Source organism: Lissotriton helveticus, chromosome 11 (genome assembly GCF_964261635.1).
Source record: "Lissotriton helveticus chromosome 11, aLisHel1.1, whole genome shotgun sequence".
Classification (NCBI taxonomy): Eukaryota; Metazoa; Chordata; class Amphibia; order Caudata; family Salamandridae; genus Lissotriton; species Lissotriton helveticus.
In genome coordinates this window covers 551,091,260-551,110,540 of record NC_136072.1, presented here as the reverse complement: position 1 = coordinate 551,110,540, position 19,281 = coordinate 551,091,260, and the positions used below count along the sequence as shown (strand labels likewise).

Here is a 19,281-nt window from a genome sequence, read left to right as displayed (position 1 = left end):
TTCTTCATCACTTTCGTCAGCTATATCAAGATCCTCAAATTCCTCCAACACCAGGTAAGTCCATTCAGGATCCCGATACTTTTCGTTCAGTCTTTTTATTCGGTCACTTCTTCGCTTGGAGTTCTCTCCAGTTTGTTCTGTTTTACTGGAGCCTTGTTTTCTTTGCTCAAGCTTTTCTTCTACTGTTTTTAGTCTTAGTCTCAGTCTTATGATGTACCTTGGTTCTCTATTCTTTTTCTTGAATCTTTTAACTGGCACTGTGTTTTGGCTTTCTTCTAATGCTCTTTTATTTGCGTTTTGATGTGGCACTTCTGCTTCTGCTTTCTCCCTTTCTATCTGACTAGTCCCAGGTCTTATTTCAGTTTCTTCTGCCTGGTTGCTAAGCTGGCCTTGTTCAGGTGTAGACTCGATTTGACTTTTAGATGTTTCACTTTCTGTGTCCTGAACACATTCGTCTAATTCTATCTGATCCTGTTCAAGCACTTCGAACCTTTGATTTTCTTCCGCTTGAACTTTCGCCCTAATTTCTATCTGTCCCTTTTCAATCTCAGGAGTTCTTGGAGGTGTGTCGATCACCTGTTCTGTCCCTATATGATCTTCTTCCTCATCAGATTTGACATGGATTTCAATAATCTGATTGTCTCCTCCTATTCCTGTCTCTTCCTCACTATCCCACTCTCTGTATGAGTATGTTTGGCGTCTGGTTCTTATGGGATCAAATGTCAGGTCGATTACAGGTATCCATCCATCTTGACTGGTGCTCGGTTGTTCGTCATCAGCTACCTCAGGACCAACGTCTGGAGACCCCTCATCTGGACAACCTTCAGCGTCAGTTTCTTCGTCTTCGGTTACCTTTTTCGTATGGCTAGCATGGATCCACTTTGGCACACCGGCATACTTCACCGCTGTTGTGGTCACCAGAATCACTTGTCTTGGTTTTCCCCACTTCGGTGCAAGGCAACTTGAACGTGTGTGTATCTTTAGTACCACCCAGTCACCTGGATTCAGATTATGGACTGGGGTTGCTGGGCTGGCGACGGCGTCTTCCCCAATCTGGTGAGAGATAGAACGCACTTGGTCACCCAGTTGCTTGCAGTACTCTAGTACCAAATCATCAGAAATGCTTATCGGTTTGTGTCCGGGTACCCATGCTTGTCGCATTACTCTTCCCATCAGAATCTCATGGGGACTCAGCCTGTTTTTCGGTCTGGAATGCTTCTGATCCCCATTAGGACAAGAGGTAAAGCCTCTATCCAGTTCATGCCAGTAGATTCACACATCTTTCCTAGTCTCGACTTGATAGTGCCATTTAGTTGTTCCACCACTCCAGAAGCCTCTGGGCGATATGCACAGTGCAGTTTTTGAGTAATTTTGAATGCTTCACAGATCTGACCAATTATTTCATTCTGAAAATGCCCACCTCTGTCTGATTCAATTGTGACTGGAACCCCATACCTAAGTATTAGTTCGCGCAATAACAATTTGGCTACAGTGATAGCATCATTCTTCTTGGCTGGGTAAGCCTCTACCCATTTTGAAAACAGGCAAACAATGACAAAGACGTATCTCATTCCTCTACAAGGGGGTAACTGAATGAAGTCAATTTGTAATCTCATAAAAGGACCTTCTGCTTTTCCAATTTTACCCAGGGAAACTACTGTTTTTTTCCCAGCATTGTATTGCTGACATGTCAAGCACCTCTGGCAGAGTGCCTCTGCTACTTTCCTGAATTTCGAGTTGAACCATGTCTGTTTGAAAACACGAACCATGGCATCCCTACCAATGTGTGCATCTCCATGTATTAACCGGGTCATATGAGCAAGCAAGCTGTCAGGCAACACAGGCATACCATCAGAGCAAACAATGACACCATCCTCGTTCCTCTGTTGACAACCAAACTTTCTCCATCTTCTCTTTTCCTTTGGTCCTGCTGCATTCTGTAAATCTCTCAGTTCCTCCCATGTTGGCACATTCTCAAACACCATAAGTTGGCAGCTGTTTCCATTTCCCCCCAATTTAATATTGACTGACATTTGATGTCTTGCACAATGTTGGGCCAGTTGGTCAGCATATCGATTACCTGCTGTCACATTGTCATCGCCAGATTTGTGAGCAGCACACTTGACCACTGCCAATTCTTTTGGTAACTGGATTGCTTCCAGTAATTCCTGTACCACTTTTCCATTTCTGATAGGAGTACTTGAAGAAGTCAGGAACTCTCTTTGTAGCCATAATTGGCCGAAGTCATGCACAACCCCGTAACCATACTGACTGTCAGTATATATGGTTACTCTTTTATTTTTCCCAACTTTACAGGCTCTTGCCAATGCAATCAATTTGGCTACTTGTGCAGACTTTACTCCAAATAGATAGGATGCTTCTACAGCACGGGACACTGTGACTACAGCATAGGCAGCACTTAAGCCTCCATTCTCATGTCTCAGACATGAGCCATCTACAAACAGCTCGTAATCCTCTACAGGCAGGGGCATTTCCTTGATATCTGGGCGTGGTTTGGTACTAAACTCAGTCAGGTCAATGCAGTCATGCTCGACCTCTCCTTTTGCTTCTGCAATTAGTGAATCTGGTAATAGGGTTGCTGGATTCAATATGTTACACCGAGTAATGATTACATTTGCCGCACCCACAAGAATCCTCTCATATTTAGTCAGCCGACTAGGTGTGAGATACTGGGTTTTAGTTCTGGTCAGTAAGATTACAACTGCATGTGGAACATACACAGTTACAGGATGTCCCATAATGATGGATTCGCTCTGTTCAAGACTCATGCAAGTTGCAGCTACCGCTTTCAGACATCCTGGCAATCCAGCAGCCACTGGATCCAAAGTAGCAGAGAAGTATGCTACTGGACGTCTAGTCAAACCATGCTCTTGGGTTAGGACTGACAGTGCACAATTGTCTCGTGTATCACAAAATAGTGCAAATTCTTTCGAATAATCAGGCATTCCTAATGCAGGGGCTGTACATAAACATTCTCGTAATTTAGTAAATGCTGTCATGCTTTCTTCATCCCATTCTACTGGGTCCTTTGCTCCTTTCCTTGTCATCTTTATCAAAGGCTTTGCTAGGACTGCAAATCCCACAATCCTTTGTCTGCAGTATCCTACAACTCCAAGGAACATTCTGAGTTCTTTCCGAGTATTGGGTAACTGCATGTTTCGAATTATCCTAATTCTTTCTGAAGTAACTCTCCTGATACCTTTCTCTATCTGGTGCCCCAGATATTTTACTGAAGAGGTACAGAACTGTAGTTTGTCAGGTGATACTTTATGTCCTCCTTCACCTAAGTGGTTCAGTAAGGCAATGGTGTCAACAACACAATCTTTCTGACTTTTAGACGCCATCAACAAGAGGTCGTCTATATATTGCACCAAAACTGATTCTCCAGGTAAAACCAAGGATTCAAGGCACTTTTTCAGAATCTGATTAAAGATTGAGGGGCTTTCTGCATACCCCTGAGGGACGCGATTCCAAACGAACACGTGACTGTCGAATTCAAATGAGAATAGAAATTTGCTGTCTGGATGCAATGGGATTGAAAAGAATGCGTGACATAAGTCAATTACGGTGAACCACTCAGCATTCCACAGGATTTGATACAGGATCACTGCTGGGTTTGGAACAATGGGACAGCAAGGAACAACGATTTTGTTTACCTTTCTTAGGTCCTGCACTACCCTGTACTTCCCACTAGGTTTCTTGATTCCGATTATGGGCGGGTTACAAGGACTACTCAACACTTCTTGTATGATGTTTGCTTCTAGCAATCTTTTTATTTCAATGGCAACTCATGCTTTCACTTCTGCACTCATCTTGTATGGTTTCGTATTTGGGTAAACTGCATCTTCTTTTATGGCTATTTTAATTGGGTCTACATTTGCCATTAATCCTACATCTTTTCCAGTAAAATCCCATACTTCTGGTTTCACTGTCTGTTGGAGTTCTTCAGGTAGGTCTTGTATTGTCAGTCTTTTAATTTCTGAGTCAGGTCTTATTAGCATTAATTTGTATATTCCATCTTCATCTGGGGTTTGAATTTCGACGCCCTTTGGTGTGCAAAAGATGGTACAGTTCATTTTACACAACAAATCACGTCCCAGTAGGTTTACAGGACTAGAATCACAGACAACAAATCTATGCATTTCTTTGAAATTCCCTATTGTAATCTCCATGGGCTCAGTAACTGGGGTACTAATCAATTGATTAGATACGCCCTCTACTTGGATCGCTTCTCCCGAGAGGGGTAGGTTTGGAACGTCTGCTGTTCTTACAGTAGAACGGGTAGCCCCAGTGTCCAACAGAAAGGTGACATCATTTCCTTCAACCTTTCCTTCAATGTATGGCCCTGACTGGTCTACCGGCAAGGAGGCGCCAAGTACGCACTCCTCGTCCTCCCCCCTCAGGCACCGTCAGTATTGTTCATCACAGAGGAAGGTATCATTCAACAGAAATTGTGAAGTTGCTGCATTTCTATCCTCCTTTCCTCCCCATACCTCGATGTCTTCACCCTGCTGTGCTTTTCCCTTAAAATTCGGTCTAGGTGCACGGGGCAACTGATTCTGTTTTACCTGTTGCTGGGTCTTTCTTGGTTTTTCATTCTGCGTCTGTGGATTTAAATCATTCATTTGGGGGTTATTATTTTGTGCGTATGGACACTCGTCTCTCCAGTGCCCTATCTGTCCGCACCCGTGACAGGGGAACTTCTTTTTGGCTTCCTCTCGGCTCATTTTCACTTTAGGCTTCCGTCCACCCCCAGAACCTTGATTTTGGGTATTATTGTTCATTTTACTCAACTGCTTTTCCTGTTGTTCTGCTAATTTTACATGTGCCCACATGACCTTTTCCTTTAAAGCCTTTCGTTTATCAGCCATCTCGTCCTCGCAATATTTGGCATACCTTAACACCTCGTCAATTTTCTTAGACTGCTAACAAATTTTGTTGTCTTTGATCCATTGGCAAATTTCAGGTCTTAAACCGTTTACAAACCTGTAAATGAAGTGAGTCATGTCCTTCATCTCAATGTTGTCTATGCCGCTGTAAGTTTTGAACACCTGTAACAGTCGTTCATAATAGGAATGCACAGTTTCATCTCTATCCTGGGTAGTTCTATCTATTCGGGTCCAATCAGTTTCCTTTGCAGGCACTTTTCCCTTCAGATGCAACATTACCTGATTGTATTTGGTCATTACATTATCAGAAGGAGCTCCTGTAGTAGGGTCCCTCGGGTATTCCTTACTAGGCCAATCAATAGCAATTTTACATTCTGTCCACAAATCTACGGGAACTACGATATCGAAAAACCCATCTAGATCTTTCCAAAGGCATTTTTGTACCTTTACAAACCTTTCTACCTGTCTGTACCACTCTACGGGTTTTTCTCGTAATTTCGGAAAGTCATTGGTAAAGGACACAATATCCTGTCGGGACCATGGAACGTGCACATACTTTCCACCTGGCACTTCTCGCATAGGATATAGTTGTTCTGGCTTGTCAGCTTCTTTTAAAACATACTCAGAAGTCATCTGTTTTGATCTAATTTCCTCCTTTTTCTTTGCCCACCTGGCTTTCCACTTTTCTAAATCTCCCCATTGTTGCAACAGGTTCAACAATTCTCTAATCTGTACTTTTTTCCCTGACACATTCATATTTTCTAAATCTTTGTCTGAAAACTCTGCTCGATAGGGTTTTTGCAATGCTTTAGATTTCCCAATATCAATTCCCATACTAGCCGCGGTGTCCACTAATTTCTCATGGAACACCCTAGTATTACGGGTGATGCTCTTACAGATAAACAGCAGTTCTTCTTCAGAAAAGGTATTTAGTCTGTCCAACCCCACATTTACAGCCATCAGTTCTTCCAATTCTATTCTTAATTTGTAAATATCTAATGGTTTTGACTGAGGAGTTTGTCTCTCTAATTCTCGACTCCATCTCTCGATTTCTTCAGGAGTCACTACAGTGGCACTTTTAGTACCTGAAGTTGTTTCCATTTGAATTTCTCCTGAAGTGAAAGGAGTGTTTCTTCTCTGCGGGCCCTTTCTGAGTTCTCTGATCGGTAAATCCATTAAGGAAATTTCTGATTCACATTCACTCGCCTGATCATCTACAATTAAGGGCTCTTTTCTCGGCTGTACTACAGCTGGGGTAATAATTGGAGTCTTTGGGCTCCCTTGTTTATCCCCATACAAAGGGACAACTGGTCCAATAGTTACTGGGATCGTCAAGGCTTCAGGGCTTGTATTTAATTGGGAGATTTTCTGAATTAATTCGGTTCTTTGTTTGGCTAGAGCTTCTCGCTCTTTTTCCTGCAATACCCTTTCCAGGGAGTTCTCATGCAATACCTGCGGAGTCAAAGTTGGGGCAAAACTTGGGGCAGTAGGATGCGTCATACTCGGTCCTTCACCGTAATTAGGTTTTGAGAACGGATTTCCTGTGTTTAAGGGTCTTGTCTCATCCTCATAAGGAGGTCTTGGACAGAAATCTCTTTCACCTGAATATCTTGACTCTTCACTAAAAGGTGGTCTTAGACAGGTATCTCTGGCACCTATGGGTCTTAACCCCTCATTATAAGGAGGTGGGTTCTTCATCAATATTTCCTCCAAATAATCATCATCTGAATCCCCATTGGTCACTAAATGTTTTGTTTTCTCTGTCCTTTTCTCTCCCATGGGTTCTCCTAGTGGCATCATAGGGTACAATCCTTCTACTATCATGTTTTGTCTCCATTGTTTCATTTTTTTCTCTCGGGTTTCTTGTTTTACTTTAGGATACCATTTGGTTAACCCTTTATCCATTCGGGGCTTGTCTCTCTCAAAAGCCTCTATCTCCCATTCCTCTAAGGCTTCGTACTGGGTCAGTCTAGGTCTGGGATGTAAATCATTCATTCGGGTTCTCAAATTGAATAGAATCCTGCCATTGAATGTACCTCCTAATGGAAAAGCCGAAATTCCGTCATTCTTCGTGTATTCCACCCAATTTTCCAACCATACACACGAGTGGTACCCCTTATCAAACATCATAAAAGATGCGGGAGTATTAGGTGGCGGAATGACAGCTCCTCTAGTTTTGATAGGCTTGTCCTTCTTAAAGTAATTCTTTACTTTATTTACAAGAGTCAATTTTCTCTTATTTCCGTACATAATGCTGGTGTTATGCCCTTTCCACTGATCCTTCTCAAACCCTAAATGTCTTGGATCAGGTCTAGTCTCTGGCCTATACGTATGCCACATACGATTTTCTGCAACCGACTTTGTTTACAAAATCACTTCCAATCCAATCGCGTCTTTTATTTTCGTGCAACTAATCAACTGCGCGATTTCAAATAACCTTGACCAATGGGTGCGCGGCCTTTTCGCGAGACAGGTTCTCACGCTTCGGCACTCACCCCTCCTTTACAATCCCAGCTCCGCTACACACCCGCGGTCTCTACCAATACCAGCGCGGCACAGAGTGACGTCAGCGCAGCTCCGCAACTGACTCCCTCCTTTACAAGGTAACGGAAACTTGATTTCTTTCTTAAAGTGCAAGTGCTGTTATTTAATTTACAACGAAAACACATTCGCCACTGTACTCGAGTGTCTAGAAAGGAAATATTTGTTTCACTGCAAGTAAACCTCTTCTGTCTACTTTTCATACACTACGGATAGATCTCTTCTGCCTACCCTTCACTCAAGCATTAGAGAACCTGCTACTTCTTTGACTCATCCACTCTGTCCGGGATATATACTAAGTCTAAAGTTTCACCAGCGAACCCTTTTGCTATCACCCAAGCTTAGACAAACCTGCTACTTCTTCCACGTGAACCTTAATAGGTTATATCACAATAGAAGTTTTGCCAGCAAACTCTTCACTACCATTTATTCAAACATACATTCCGAAAACCCTAATTAGTGCTTCCAGTTCTGCCTAACCTGCACCAATTTTCATGAGCCAATGGCCTCACCACGGCGTGGATTCTCCTCACCACCCGCTATTCAATTCCCCAGGGATTCCAGACAAACACATAACAATTTACTAATGAGTTTTGTTAGAACATATATCAATATAGCAGCAAGAAAAACTATTTAAAACATTTCATAGCAATTTCAAAACAATTTCAAAGCAGTACGATTGATCAATCTTTGTAGCAGCAAAATCAATTTTAGCAGCATATAACCTACCTACCTATCTTAACTAGTCCCTACCTGACTTTAACTAGTCCCTAACCATCCTCTGCTACCAGTTGGTCACCCAACCAACAATTTTACCATATACGTGTCGGGCCCATAAATATCAATTCACCATATTATTTATTAGGTGACCTTACACTCTACTACCAGTATCCCTTGTTCCTTCCTATTTATTCCTACTGTACCCGACTTACCAATCCACCGTTACGGGTACCTATGACCACAATGGATCAGGGAGCTAGCTGTAAAAGAAAGGCAGACAACAAAATACCAACTATTCTATATTTGCACTCATAAATAATCACAGACTCGGGAAGTTTTAAAACCTTTATCTAGTTTTGATCAAGTTCAGAAAGCATGAGGTTTACAGCAAGTAAACTATCAATAACCAAAATTACCAAGAGCACATATCCATAGAGGAAATAAATCAAGCCAACCATTTATGATTCTAAAGGAAGGTAAAAGCAGGGAACAAACTAATATAGGTTTCAAAGTTTAGACTCAGTATGTTGTCTAAAGGACGGGAAAAATAAGGAACATACTAGAATTTCACACTGAAATATTTCCCAATGAAGAGGAACTATAGGTAAAGTAAGAATAGACCATATTAATAAAACGGTGCAATTACTTGAATCGACTAAAGGATGGGTAAAGAAAAGGAACATCTATATATTGTATGAGTAGTATTTAGAAACAGTGCTTATAGGATGGGGAAAGATTGGAACATGCTAGTATAACAACTACAATGTAGGACTTTAACATTTGTCAGCAACGGGAGGGTAAGAAAAGGAACAATATGCAAGTACGGTTTTATTCAAAGCAAGAAATGGAGGATGCAAAATAGATGGGTTCCCTCAGACTTATATTTACCTAGAACGGTGTGAAGACCAACCCTGGCCACGGGTCAGTTAAGGACAGGAGGAACCCCAAGGAAGGACAGTCGCCAGTAGGCCAGCAGGTGCAGAATGGACACCCCGGGACAGGACAGGAAGACCAGATTAGGATCAGGACAGGACCACCAAGGTAAGACCAGCACCCGCAGTTCGGAAGCAACGCCTGCGCTCCACCCTCTCTGCAGCTATCAGTCAGAACCCCGATTGGGTTATCGAATTCCCCAGCAACGTGCTCCGCCAGCACTTAAGGTTTCCAAAACCCGCTTGAGTCTATAGAAATTACGGACAGAGTGCTCCGCAGCTCTCTGTATCAGTTACCTATTGAGTGCGTTGGGTCAGTGACAGGTCAGCTATTCGGACAAGTCGGACAATTTCTCTAGCTAAACCTAGGCTAGTTATACTGTTTTCGGGTCAGTGTACCACCCCCCAAATATTGCAAGTGTAAGAATCCCCAATTTTGATTGGTCCTCAAGTAGGACAGGTTAACACACCAACCAGGACAAACTTCTACAATACCACATTTGCATCTTTTGGGACCGCCTATTGAATTTGGGGTTCCCATGACATGTTCTCCAGAATACAATGAATGTTATACAATTGTTTCTTTTGCAGGACAGTTCAGTTTGATTCTGCTAGGTCGCAGGTCACTTTCTCATGAGCATCTTGACTGTGGCTGCCAGCTGGCTGAGTTCCACTGGTACAAGGTTTTCTTCCCTCTGCCAGGATGACATGCGCACTAGGGACTTCTAAGATGGGTTTGGACTCCCTCCCAGGCCCAAGGGTTACGATACATGGAAAGTAAGCGAAAACAAATTAAAACACAGAAATAAATGAATACACTGTATACCAGGAATCCCTGTATGACTCCCCTTACTTTATACTAACTTATATCATAAATATTAGAGCAAACGAACAGTAGCGCAAAAGTAGCAGCGCAAGCTTCGCATGTGAGAACACAAAGCGGCCATCTTAATGCTAGTGCGCAAGCGCAAAGATTCCCACCAGAACTGCGAGTACGTCACGTCACGTGATTGTGACCAACGCCTGCGCAGAAGAAAACCCCGCTAAGCAGCGGCCATTTTAATGACAAGTGTTGTTAATGTTAATAAACACATATGCAAGCGTCTCAGGGACACCCAAAATGTCAGAATAAAAGGGGAAATTAGTAAGACAAACATGTTGAGTTAATTCATTATAGTTATTCGAGGTTCATGAGTACAAGCAAGTCGCGTAACGTGCGAATCCTTGCTCCATCATCAGGACTGCAAAGAGGTGACCCCATTCTACCATGTCGAACGCCATACTGGCATCTAATGAAAGGATCACCGCTGGTTCTGTTAATGACGTGGCCCGTGTTATCACACCATGTATCCGCCGGAGATTGAGTGCCGTGCTCCTGTGCGGCATGAAGCCAGACTGATCGGGGTGTATCAGTAATGGGAGGTGAGCCATCAACCTTGTGGCTAATAACTTCGCAAGAATTTTAACTTCAGCATTAAGGAGAGAGATTGGGCGATATGATGTGCAAGCCGACGGCGGCTTGCCAGGTTTTGGGATCGCCACTATCGTGGCTGTCCACTGATCTAGTGGGAGTTCCATCTTCTCCCGACTCTCCGTGTACATGGCCAATAAAGGCGGGCTGAGTGTACCTGACATTATTTTATACCATTCTATAGGGATTCCGTTCGGGCCTACTGCTTTCCCTGATTGTATTGCTTGGATTGCGAGCTGGATTTCGTCAACAGAGAGGTCGGCTTCCAGATCCTGGACCACTTCTTGTGAAAGAGTTTGGATCTCTATGTGGGTCAGAGAGTCTAAGGCTACGTTTTCCGTGATTTCCCGATCCGGGGTGTATACCTTCTCGAAATGGTCCGCTAGTGTGTCTACAATCTCTTCTGTGTGTGTCTGCAGACAGCCTGCACTAGTGTATAGCTGCTGAATGCCTCTATGACTCCCTTCTTTCTTTTCTAGCCAGGCTAACATTTTTCCCGCTTTGTCTCCTACCTCGTAAATTTTATGGGCCGTAGCTGACATGTTGTTAAGTACTTGCAGTCGGAGATGTTCCCTATGTCTCTGTTGGCAGAGCTATAAAGTGTGGGCTGTGTCTATTGTGGGATCTGCTGCATGGGACTCATTGGCAGCTTGGACGGACCGTTCCAGCTCCGAGAGTTCTTGTCTCTGTGTTTTTTTGTGCCCCGGAATGGAGGCCATCGCTTGGCCACGGAGGACTGTCTTGTACGCCTCCCATAGGGTTGAGGGGGAGCGCACGGATGCTATGTTTTCAGTAAAGTAAAACTTGGTCGCTGTCTTTAGAGCCTTCCTGATACCCGGGATTTTTAAAAAGTTAGGATATATTGGGTATATCCTTTTGCGAGTCTTTGCCCGACTGTGTAATGTCAAGACTACCGGAGAATGATCTGATATGCCCCTGGGCTGTATTTCTATGGTTTCCACGTCTTGTATACCGTCTCCCAACCCTAGGAGGTAGTCTATACGGGAGAGGCTGTTGTGTACTGCTGAATGATAGGTGTATTGGCTCGCAGTTGGGTGCCTGTGTCGCCAGATATCTATCAGGCCCATGGCCTCCAGGAAGCCGTGGAAGCTGGTGGGGCTGGATGTATGCACCCTTACTGGAAATTTATCTAGCGTCGGATCAACCACTGCATTAAAATCACCCCCTATGAAGGTGTCTACCGCCGGGAGGTTAAGTAAAAATTCTCCTAATGCCGGAAGTGCCACTGTTTGAAGCGCCGGCGGAATATAACCTGAGACAATGTTCAGCGGACGACCCTCCCACTGTCCGTGTATCGATGCAAATCTGCCCTAATCGTCTACTTTGTGGTGTGGGAAAATGAAGGGGGAGGTCTTCTTCAACAGCATACCCGTTCCCCTCGATCCAGAGGAAAATTCTGAATGCGCCACCATCTTATAGCCTCTGCGGTCCAGTGCCTGACATGCTCTACCTGTGAGGTGCGTCTCCTGCAGCAAAACCAAATGTGGGCTCTGGCGCTTGAGTGCCTGTATTACCAGACCTCTCTTGATCTTGTCTCCCAGACCCCGTACGTTCCAGGCCATCACCTTTAGAGGTGGGACTGTTGTATGTTGCAGTACGCCGCTATACGCGGTATCTTGTGAGTGTTGTGACATTGGGAGGCAGTGTAAGTGGGAACCTCTGTGACGTCCCCAAGGGTACCGCGAATCGAACGGCCTTGTGCGTGGTATGTGTGGTCTCCTCGTCGTGTCATGTCGCTACGTGCAAAACTTGAACAAGAACTAACAAAGTCCCTCTTCCCACACCCTTCCCTGCCCCCCTGCTGCACGGACATAGAACCGCCCGCCTCCCCAACTTAGCAGAGTGCTTATTCCCATCCCAACCCATTGTACTTGCTTGTAGGGGTAAGAAGTTCCGTGGTGACAGCGGTCCCATCTTCCCTTTTCCGCTTCATCCCGTTTGGAGCCCAAGGGCAACACGTCCACCTTGTTAGACTATTGTCGCCAGAGCCGCCTCAGCCAATTCTTCAGGATTCCGGCTGTTGTTCGTCATCCACCCGTCCCGTGTCTGAGACATTGTCTGAATCGTGCCCTGTCGACGTCTGCGAGTTCGTATGGATCTCGGTTCGCTGGTGTCGCTGGCCTCTGCCCGTGCGACGGGGTGGCTCCACCCGCCGCCATCCGTCCAGCCATTCTCGTGCCGCCTCAGGTGTGTCGAAGAACCACGTTTTGTGATTATCCACTACTCTCAGTTTTGCCGGGAATAGCATTGAGTAAGGCAGTTCCTTCGCTCTCAGGACCTTTTTAACGTCCGTAAAGGTTTTCCAACGCCGTGCCACCTCAGCCGTGTAGTCCGGAAAGAAGGCAATGGTGGAGTTATGCAGTTTAATAGGAGGTGAGGTCCGTGCTGTCTGGAGTATGGTGTCCCGGAAGTTAAAGAGTCTAGCCAGCACCGCTCTTGGTGGGGACCCCTGGTTTCGGTACTCCACCGGGGACCCTATGTGCCCTTTCGACAGAGAAGAAGTATGAAAGTCCCTTCGGCTGCAACTTAGTCTTAATTAAATCCTCAATATAAAGGTCCATTGCCCGCTTGCCTTCCGATTCTGGTACTCCCAGGATTCGTACGTTGTTTCTTCGTGAACGCCCTTCCTGATCATCCAGCTTGTCCTGGAGCTTCTTGGTGACTGCCTCCATACGTTCCATTGCTAGCTGTAATTCCGAGGTGTCTACGACCAGGGACTTTGTAACCACTTTAACCTGGGCCACCCGCTCCGTCATTTTGTGCAAGTCCGCTCTCAAAAGGCCAACGTCTGTCGAGATGGATCCCACTGTTGTCTGCACATTGGACAGTGTTTTCATCAGATCTTCCAATGTCACCTTCTTGGCGCCATCGCCCTCCGGGCTCTTTCCTGTGGAGGGGCGTCCGTCCAACTGCTGCGTGGTGGCCTTGTCGTACGCATATTTGTCCAGCTTTGACTGCACCGCGCCACCTCTCGCGCCCCTGCCCGTCATGGCTTGCACTCCCTCTGCGTCGCTGAGCTTGGTCAATCCTGTGCCGGTACTTGATAGTGGTCAGGTGCCTCCGGGCCTGGGTCACCGGCAATGGCATCGCGACATGCCGCGGGAGGCCTGTCTAGACACGTGAATCAAGATGGCAACGTGCCTCGGGGCTTCGGCGATTCTATGGACGGCAACACCTTGGTGGAGCGTCAATCCTGGCTCTCCATTGGCATGCGTTTTGTAGGACCTCTCCTGCTCCTCCAAACACGGCACTCACACGGTGGCCCACGTGTTCTGAGTGTATTAGGCCTTCCTCACTCCTGCGCCCGCCCTAGGTTGTCCCACTGTGCCACCTGCTCACCCGGGTGTCCTCAATGTCTTCCGTTTAGACCCTCTGTGTGCCGGTGTTCCTGGCAAGTGTCATTCCATGCCTCCGTTACTATAGGCGGTTTGATTCGCCAAGATCCGGCCGCCTGGCGTGTGTTCCCGGCCCTTTACGTCAGTATAATACCTCCCTGGGTCTTTTGCGTGTGAGCCGCACTTCCCCAGAGCGGACTCGAGCACTGGCAGTGATATTAATGCAGAAGTGGTTCGTCCACTGCCTTACCCCACGCCCGGAAACAGCGCCACAACCACTCCGGCGACGGGGCTTCTCCCAACCGCTCCGGTAAGTCTGATGCCTGCGGGGTGAACAGAGGGTTTTTCACACCCGGGGTTGAGGGACGCTTGCTTCCTTCACTTCGCTCTGCCGCTTGCCATAGATCTCTGCGGGCACTCCTCGCAGCAGATACTTCCGGCGGGCATCCCCGGCTCATAGGCACTTCCGCCCGGGCAGTCCGCAACGCCAGCCCGGCGCCGCCAAGGCGGAGAAAGGCCCACACTGATCACGTCGCTCTGTGTTCGGCTCGCAACGTCGGATCCGCACCCGAGTTGCGGCGGACGGTGCCTCTCAGTCTCCCCCCTCGGAATCCGCCATCGGATGTAGAAATTTATCGGATCAATGACCGGATTGACTTAATGAGGCCGCCTAGGTCACGGAGCTCTTCTGAAACGCAGCCATTACGATCGGCTGCTAGCCACGCCCCCTCCATTTCTGCACTTTCAATTGAGGATTAGATATGAATATTCCATCTAGGGTGTGTCCATCCTCGTGGGTAGGATGCTTGATCAGTTTTTCCATCAAGACACTGGCCATCAGCTCTAGAAGCGAGATTGTATATTGGTCATTTATATTTTCTAATTGGTAGTTGAAGTCACCTAAGATAGAAAATTCCTGAAAGTCAACACTAGACTCGATGATATGACCTTTTATCTCTACAAACTTGTTCTTAGCCCCTGGTGGTCTATACAGCAGTATGCCGTTAAATATATAGTTGTCACTGATGGTGATTCCAAATGAAAGCAGTTCACAATCAGGACCGCTTCCTGAAGTAGAGCTTTTCATCGACAAGGTGTCCTTGATAATAATCACTATTTGCCCTCCCCGCTTATCCTGTCTGTCATTCCTGATTAATAAGTATCCTTGGGGAATGGCTAATGATAGCTCCGGAACAGATGTTCCATCTGCCCACGTCTCCGTGACAAATGCCATATCTATATTGTGAGCTTCCAGCAGCTTGGCGAATTCAATGTTGTGTTTAATTAAAGAGCATGTATTCAGGAGTAGGCCCTGGAGGGACTTTTGCAAAACTGTTTGCGGGTAAAGGACTTGATGCAAGTTAAAGCTGCATTTTGTTTTGGTGAAGAGGAACTTCATGTCACACAGAGGGCACACCTTAGGCTCTTTCAAAGGATCGAGTTGCGGACAGGAATCCTTCATCTGGGGGTTAAGACTTACAAGAGTATCTCTTGTATATTTTAAACTTGGGCCCAAGCTCAGTAGGGAACGGACAGGGGGGGTGGCCCTGGGCCCGATCTAGGCGCGGATGGGCGCAGACAGGCTTGCCTTTGGCGTGCCAGCGGCGCGCCCTCTGTGCATCCGCTCCGGCATGCTGCTTAAATAGCAGTGAGTCAGGCGTCTTGCGCACACATCATTTGTTTCCAACCCAGAAGTACTAGTCAGGTATGTCCGGTCCCTCAGCCCTCCGCAATAAACGGCACAAGCCACGGCAGATCGGGCGGGGAGGGAAGATCACAACAGCTGCCACCCTGATTAGCAAGCTAAAACGAAGTGCCGGTAAGCATGTGGAATGAGGTACAAAAACCAATTACGATCCTAGCAGGTGGAGTAAAAGTCTAAAATGAACACTAAGTGTCAATCTCAATGTGGTTTTTAAAAGTAGCAGCAGGGCAAAATGATAGGTGACAAGACCTACCACTGGTGTTCTCACGCCCGCATGCTGCTTAAATAGCAGTGAGTCGGTCGTCTCGCGCACACATCAGCTGTTCCCAACCCGCAAGTGCTAGTCAGGTATGTCCGGTCCTTTAGCCCTCCGCAACAAACGGCAAAAGCCACGGCGGAACGGGGCGGGGACGGAAGATCACAACAGCTGTAACCCTGATTAGCAAGCTAAAACGAAGCGCCTGTAAGTTTTGTGGAATGAGGTACAAAAACCAATCATGATCCTAACAGTTGGAGTAAAAGTCTAAAATGAACACAAAGTGTCAATCTCAATGTGGCAAGACCTACCACTGAATTCCAGATATAATCAATCTGTAAGAAAATAACATGAAGCATAATTTGCACAAGCACCAATGCATCTTGGACAAGTGTCCTTTCATTAGTATTTCATGCAAATTTTGCTGCAAGTTAAAAATATCTTGTGACACTTTTTTCTAAACTTCTAGAAAATGTCAAGTAACCTCTGTTTGGGCATTATTTGTACATGTGTCTGTTTCTCTGGGTTGTCATTACAGTTCGACTGATGGAATCTGTCCGGCGCATGGACATGAACATCCTTATGACTTTTTTGCATACATCTGCTTCTGCAAATTCAAATGAGAGCATCTTGTTATGGTGTAAAATCCTGGAACATCGAAAAAAGGTAACTATGATTCTCCATTGCTTTACCGGGCATTCTAGGGAATAAGAGGCAACGTGCTTCATTTAATCATGTGGTTGTCTCATGGTATGATATATTATGTATGTGAGAATTTCAGAGTATTATATGATATGGCAGTAGAAGCCTTATCATGGAATACAGTCACAAAAACTGTCTTGGGTCCAGTGAAGCTTGTTTGTATCACCTTTGTTCAACCCTGGGTATCTGGGGCTTTCGAGCAGCAAAGCTTGACAAAGGAACTTAGTGTAAATCATTTAAGAGCACCAAACAATGGAATAAGAAAGTCACACAAGAGATACAACAATACTTTATGAAAATAGAACATATTTTTATACATTTTTAGAATCCATGTTCATCAAATTTCATTGGAGGTTCCAGAGATATGTATTTTGAAAACAATAAAAAAAACTTTCAATACAACCAAAAAACAGCACTGGTCAACAAAAGTTTGTACATTTTTTTAATGTTTAAAACAGTTAGTTTGTCAACTTCAGCCTGACTTAAGGTCACTTTGGGTAGTGACCTGGCCACCAGACCCTTTTTCAGTTCAGTTCCAGCCTTTAGAAAACAACCACCATAGAGAACAATGAAGTGGTTCCTATGCTGGGGATGCAGGCAGAAAAGATGTTCAAATATCATCCTGGAGTTGTGCAGTCGACAAGGGTGAGCTGTGGGTGATTCCTTGGTGCATGGGTGAGGTGGGGTAACTTTGGCCACTGCATGTGCGGTCCCATGGCATCCTCTTTGTGACAGTCGAAGGCCAGCAGCGGCTGGACTACTGTTCTCCCGACACAGCAATCACTGCGAATATCCTTGGTAGAGGCTAGTGTCCCTCTAAGGCAAGAAATCCTTTGATAGCAGTCCTGGGTCCAGCAGACTCGAGTGCAACTTTTAGCTACATCGGAGATGTCTCTAGGAGCACCCAACAGCAGTCAGTGGTGATTCCTCTGAAGAGTATACTGCTTTGCCGGTTTCGGCTTTCTCAACTTTGGTATCCATGGTGCTGTTCCAGGGGGCCAACCAACTAACCCTTGGAGTCACTGCTTCAATCTGGCTCTGGGATCAATGGTTTCCCAAGCCGGGAGCCACAGGCACAGTCCAAATTTCACTAGTCCAAAGTGCAGCAGGTGCAGTCCTTCCAACAGTGAATCCTCTCTTTGTGCTATTCCAAGGGCAGGAGGACAGTCTTTGTTGGGTTCTTTTTCCAAATCCAATGTGTACTGAGGTTTAGCATGCCAGGGGTGCCTATTTTATCCTGGGAAAGTGCCTGGGGGGACAACGTGGTCACTATCCAATGGGCTAGTAGGCCCACTCCTTTTTTGCGACAAAGGTCAAGTTATGTGTGGCATTTCGCAATCCCAGTGTGCAATATTCTTGCTACTGTCAAGCCCACAGGAAAACAGGTTTGAGGACAGTGTTTTCCTCTCCTTCCCTGCCTCCAACTTGTCTGCAGGAACAAAAGTAATCCTGCTCGGGTGTGTTGTCACCCTTTAAAGGGGGCATTTCCTTTGAGCCTGCCTTTTGGGCTAACACCTCAGTTGGCCTTTCTGGGAGAGGAGGTGACACCTCACTCTGCGGCAACTGCCTTTGTGCTTATGCCTTGGAGTTGTTCACATGTCTCCCCAGGTGGGCAGAGAGCTGTCTGTTGGCCCGGGCCTGCACAAAGCCACTGGACTAGCTAGGGCACAGAGTGTCAACTTTTTAAAAGCTGCCTAACTTTAACAGTGACATTAATTTCGATTTGGGCATCAAGTTGAATTTGATGTAGGGTAGTCCCATTCAGAAGTTAGCCGGACTAACTTTCCTCATCAAAACAACAACTTTAAGGGTTTTGCTGCTAAGGCTATATAAACTTATATGTCTTGCTTAACAATATACAGCTCCCTGCCCTAGGGGTCTATATGGCTTCCTTAGGGGTGAATTACATATATTATTAAGGGAACGGGTGGCTTTGCCATTAATGGCAATGCCATAGTCAAACTAGCATTGTGAACACTACCCTTCTAGTCTGCAGTGGGAGGCTGGTAGCCTTTTTGTCTTTTGTCACACTCTGCACCATATACTAGGGACTCACAAGTAAGTTAGTGCTTGCAAATTGGGGTCATCCAATTCGAGAAATCTTTTATAATGGGTCAGTACACTGGCACTGGGGTCGGGTTAACAGGCCTCAGTGCACTGAGTTGAAAAAACAGCAACTAGTACTCAAATAGGGGCAAGAACTGGGGCGGGAACATGCAAAAAGCCCGTTTCCTGACAGTGTAGGGTTGTAGTGTGATGTTTTTGGGCCCTAGGGTACTGCAAAGGACTATGTGATGTGAAGTAGAGTTGTATAAGGTTAGGTTGTCTTGGCTTGTAGTCCAATGCTTTGCTATAGTGTACAGAATAAGTAAGTTACAGTGTGGTGTTGCAGTGTTATATCATATTTTTGTGCAGTGTACCATAGTCGTGTGTAGTTTGTCAGTGTCATGCTGTGCTGTAGTGCGTAGTGTAGTGTGTTTTGTGGTGTTATGTTGTAGTATGATGCAGAGATGTATTGTAATGCATTACATCGCTGTGTTGTGTTGCAAGTGCCTGGAATGACAGATTTTCATCTAAAGCATCCATTAAGTATACATATTGATATCGTACTTCATGGATGAGTCATTAAAGAAAACAATATTGTAACCTTTGTTTGAACATTTCAACTCTGTTCGGTCAGAGACTGTG

The 19,281-nt window shown here is 45.6% G+C and overlaps 1 protein-coding gene across 1 annotated transcript in view; it reads left to right on the top strand.

The window, feature by feature from the left end:
- Positions 1-19,281, top strand: part of LOC144790668 (uncharacterized) — a 100,603-nt gene that overhangs the window by 51,106 nt on the left and 30,216 nt on the right. The window contains exon 4 of the mRNA XM_078665395.1: positions 16,430-16,557. Within this exon, the coding sequence (XP_078521521.1) occupies positions 16,430-16,557 (128 nt within the window). The remainder of the gene's footprint in view (positions 1-16,429; positions 16,558-19,281) is intronic.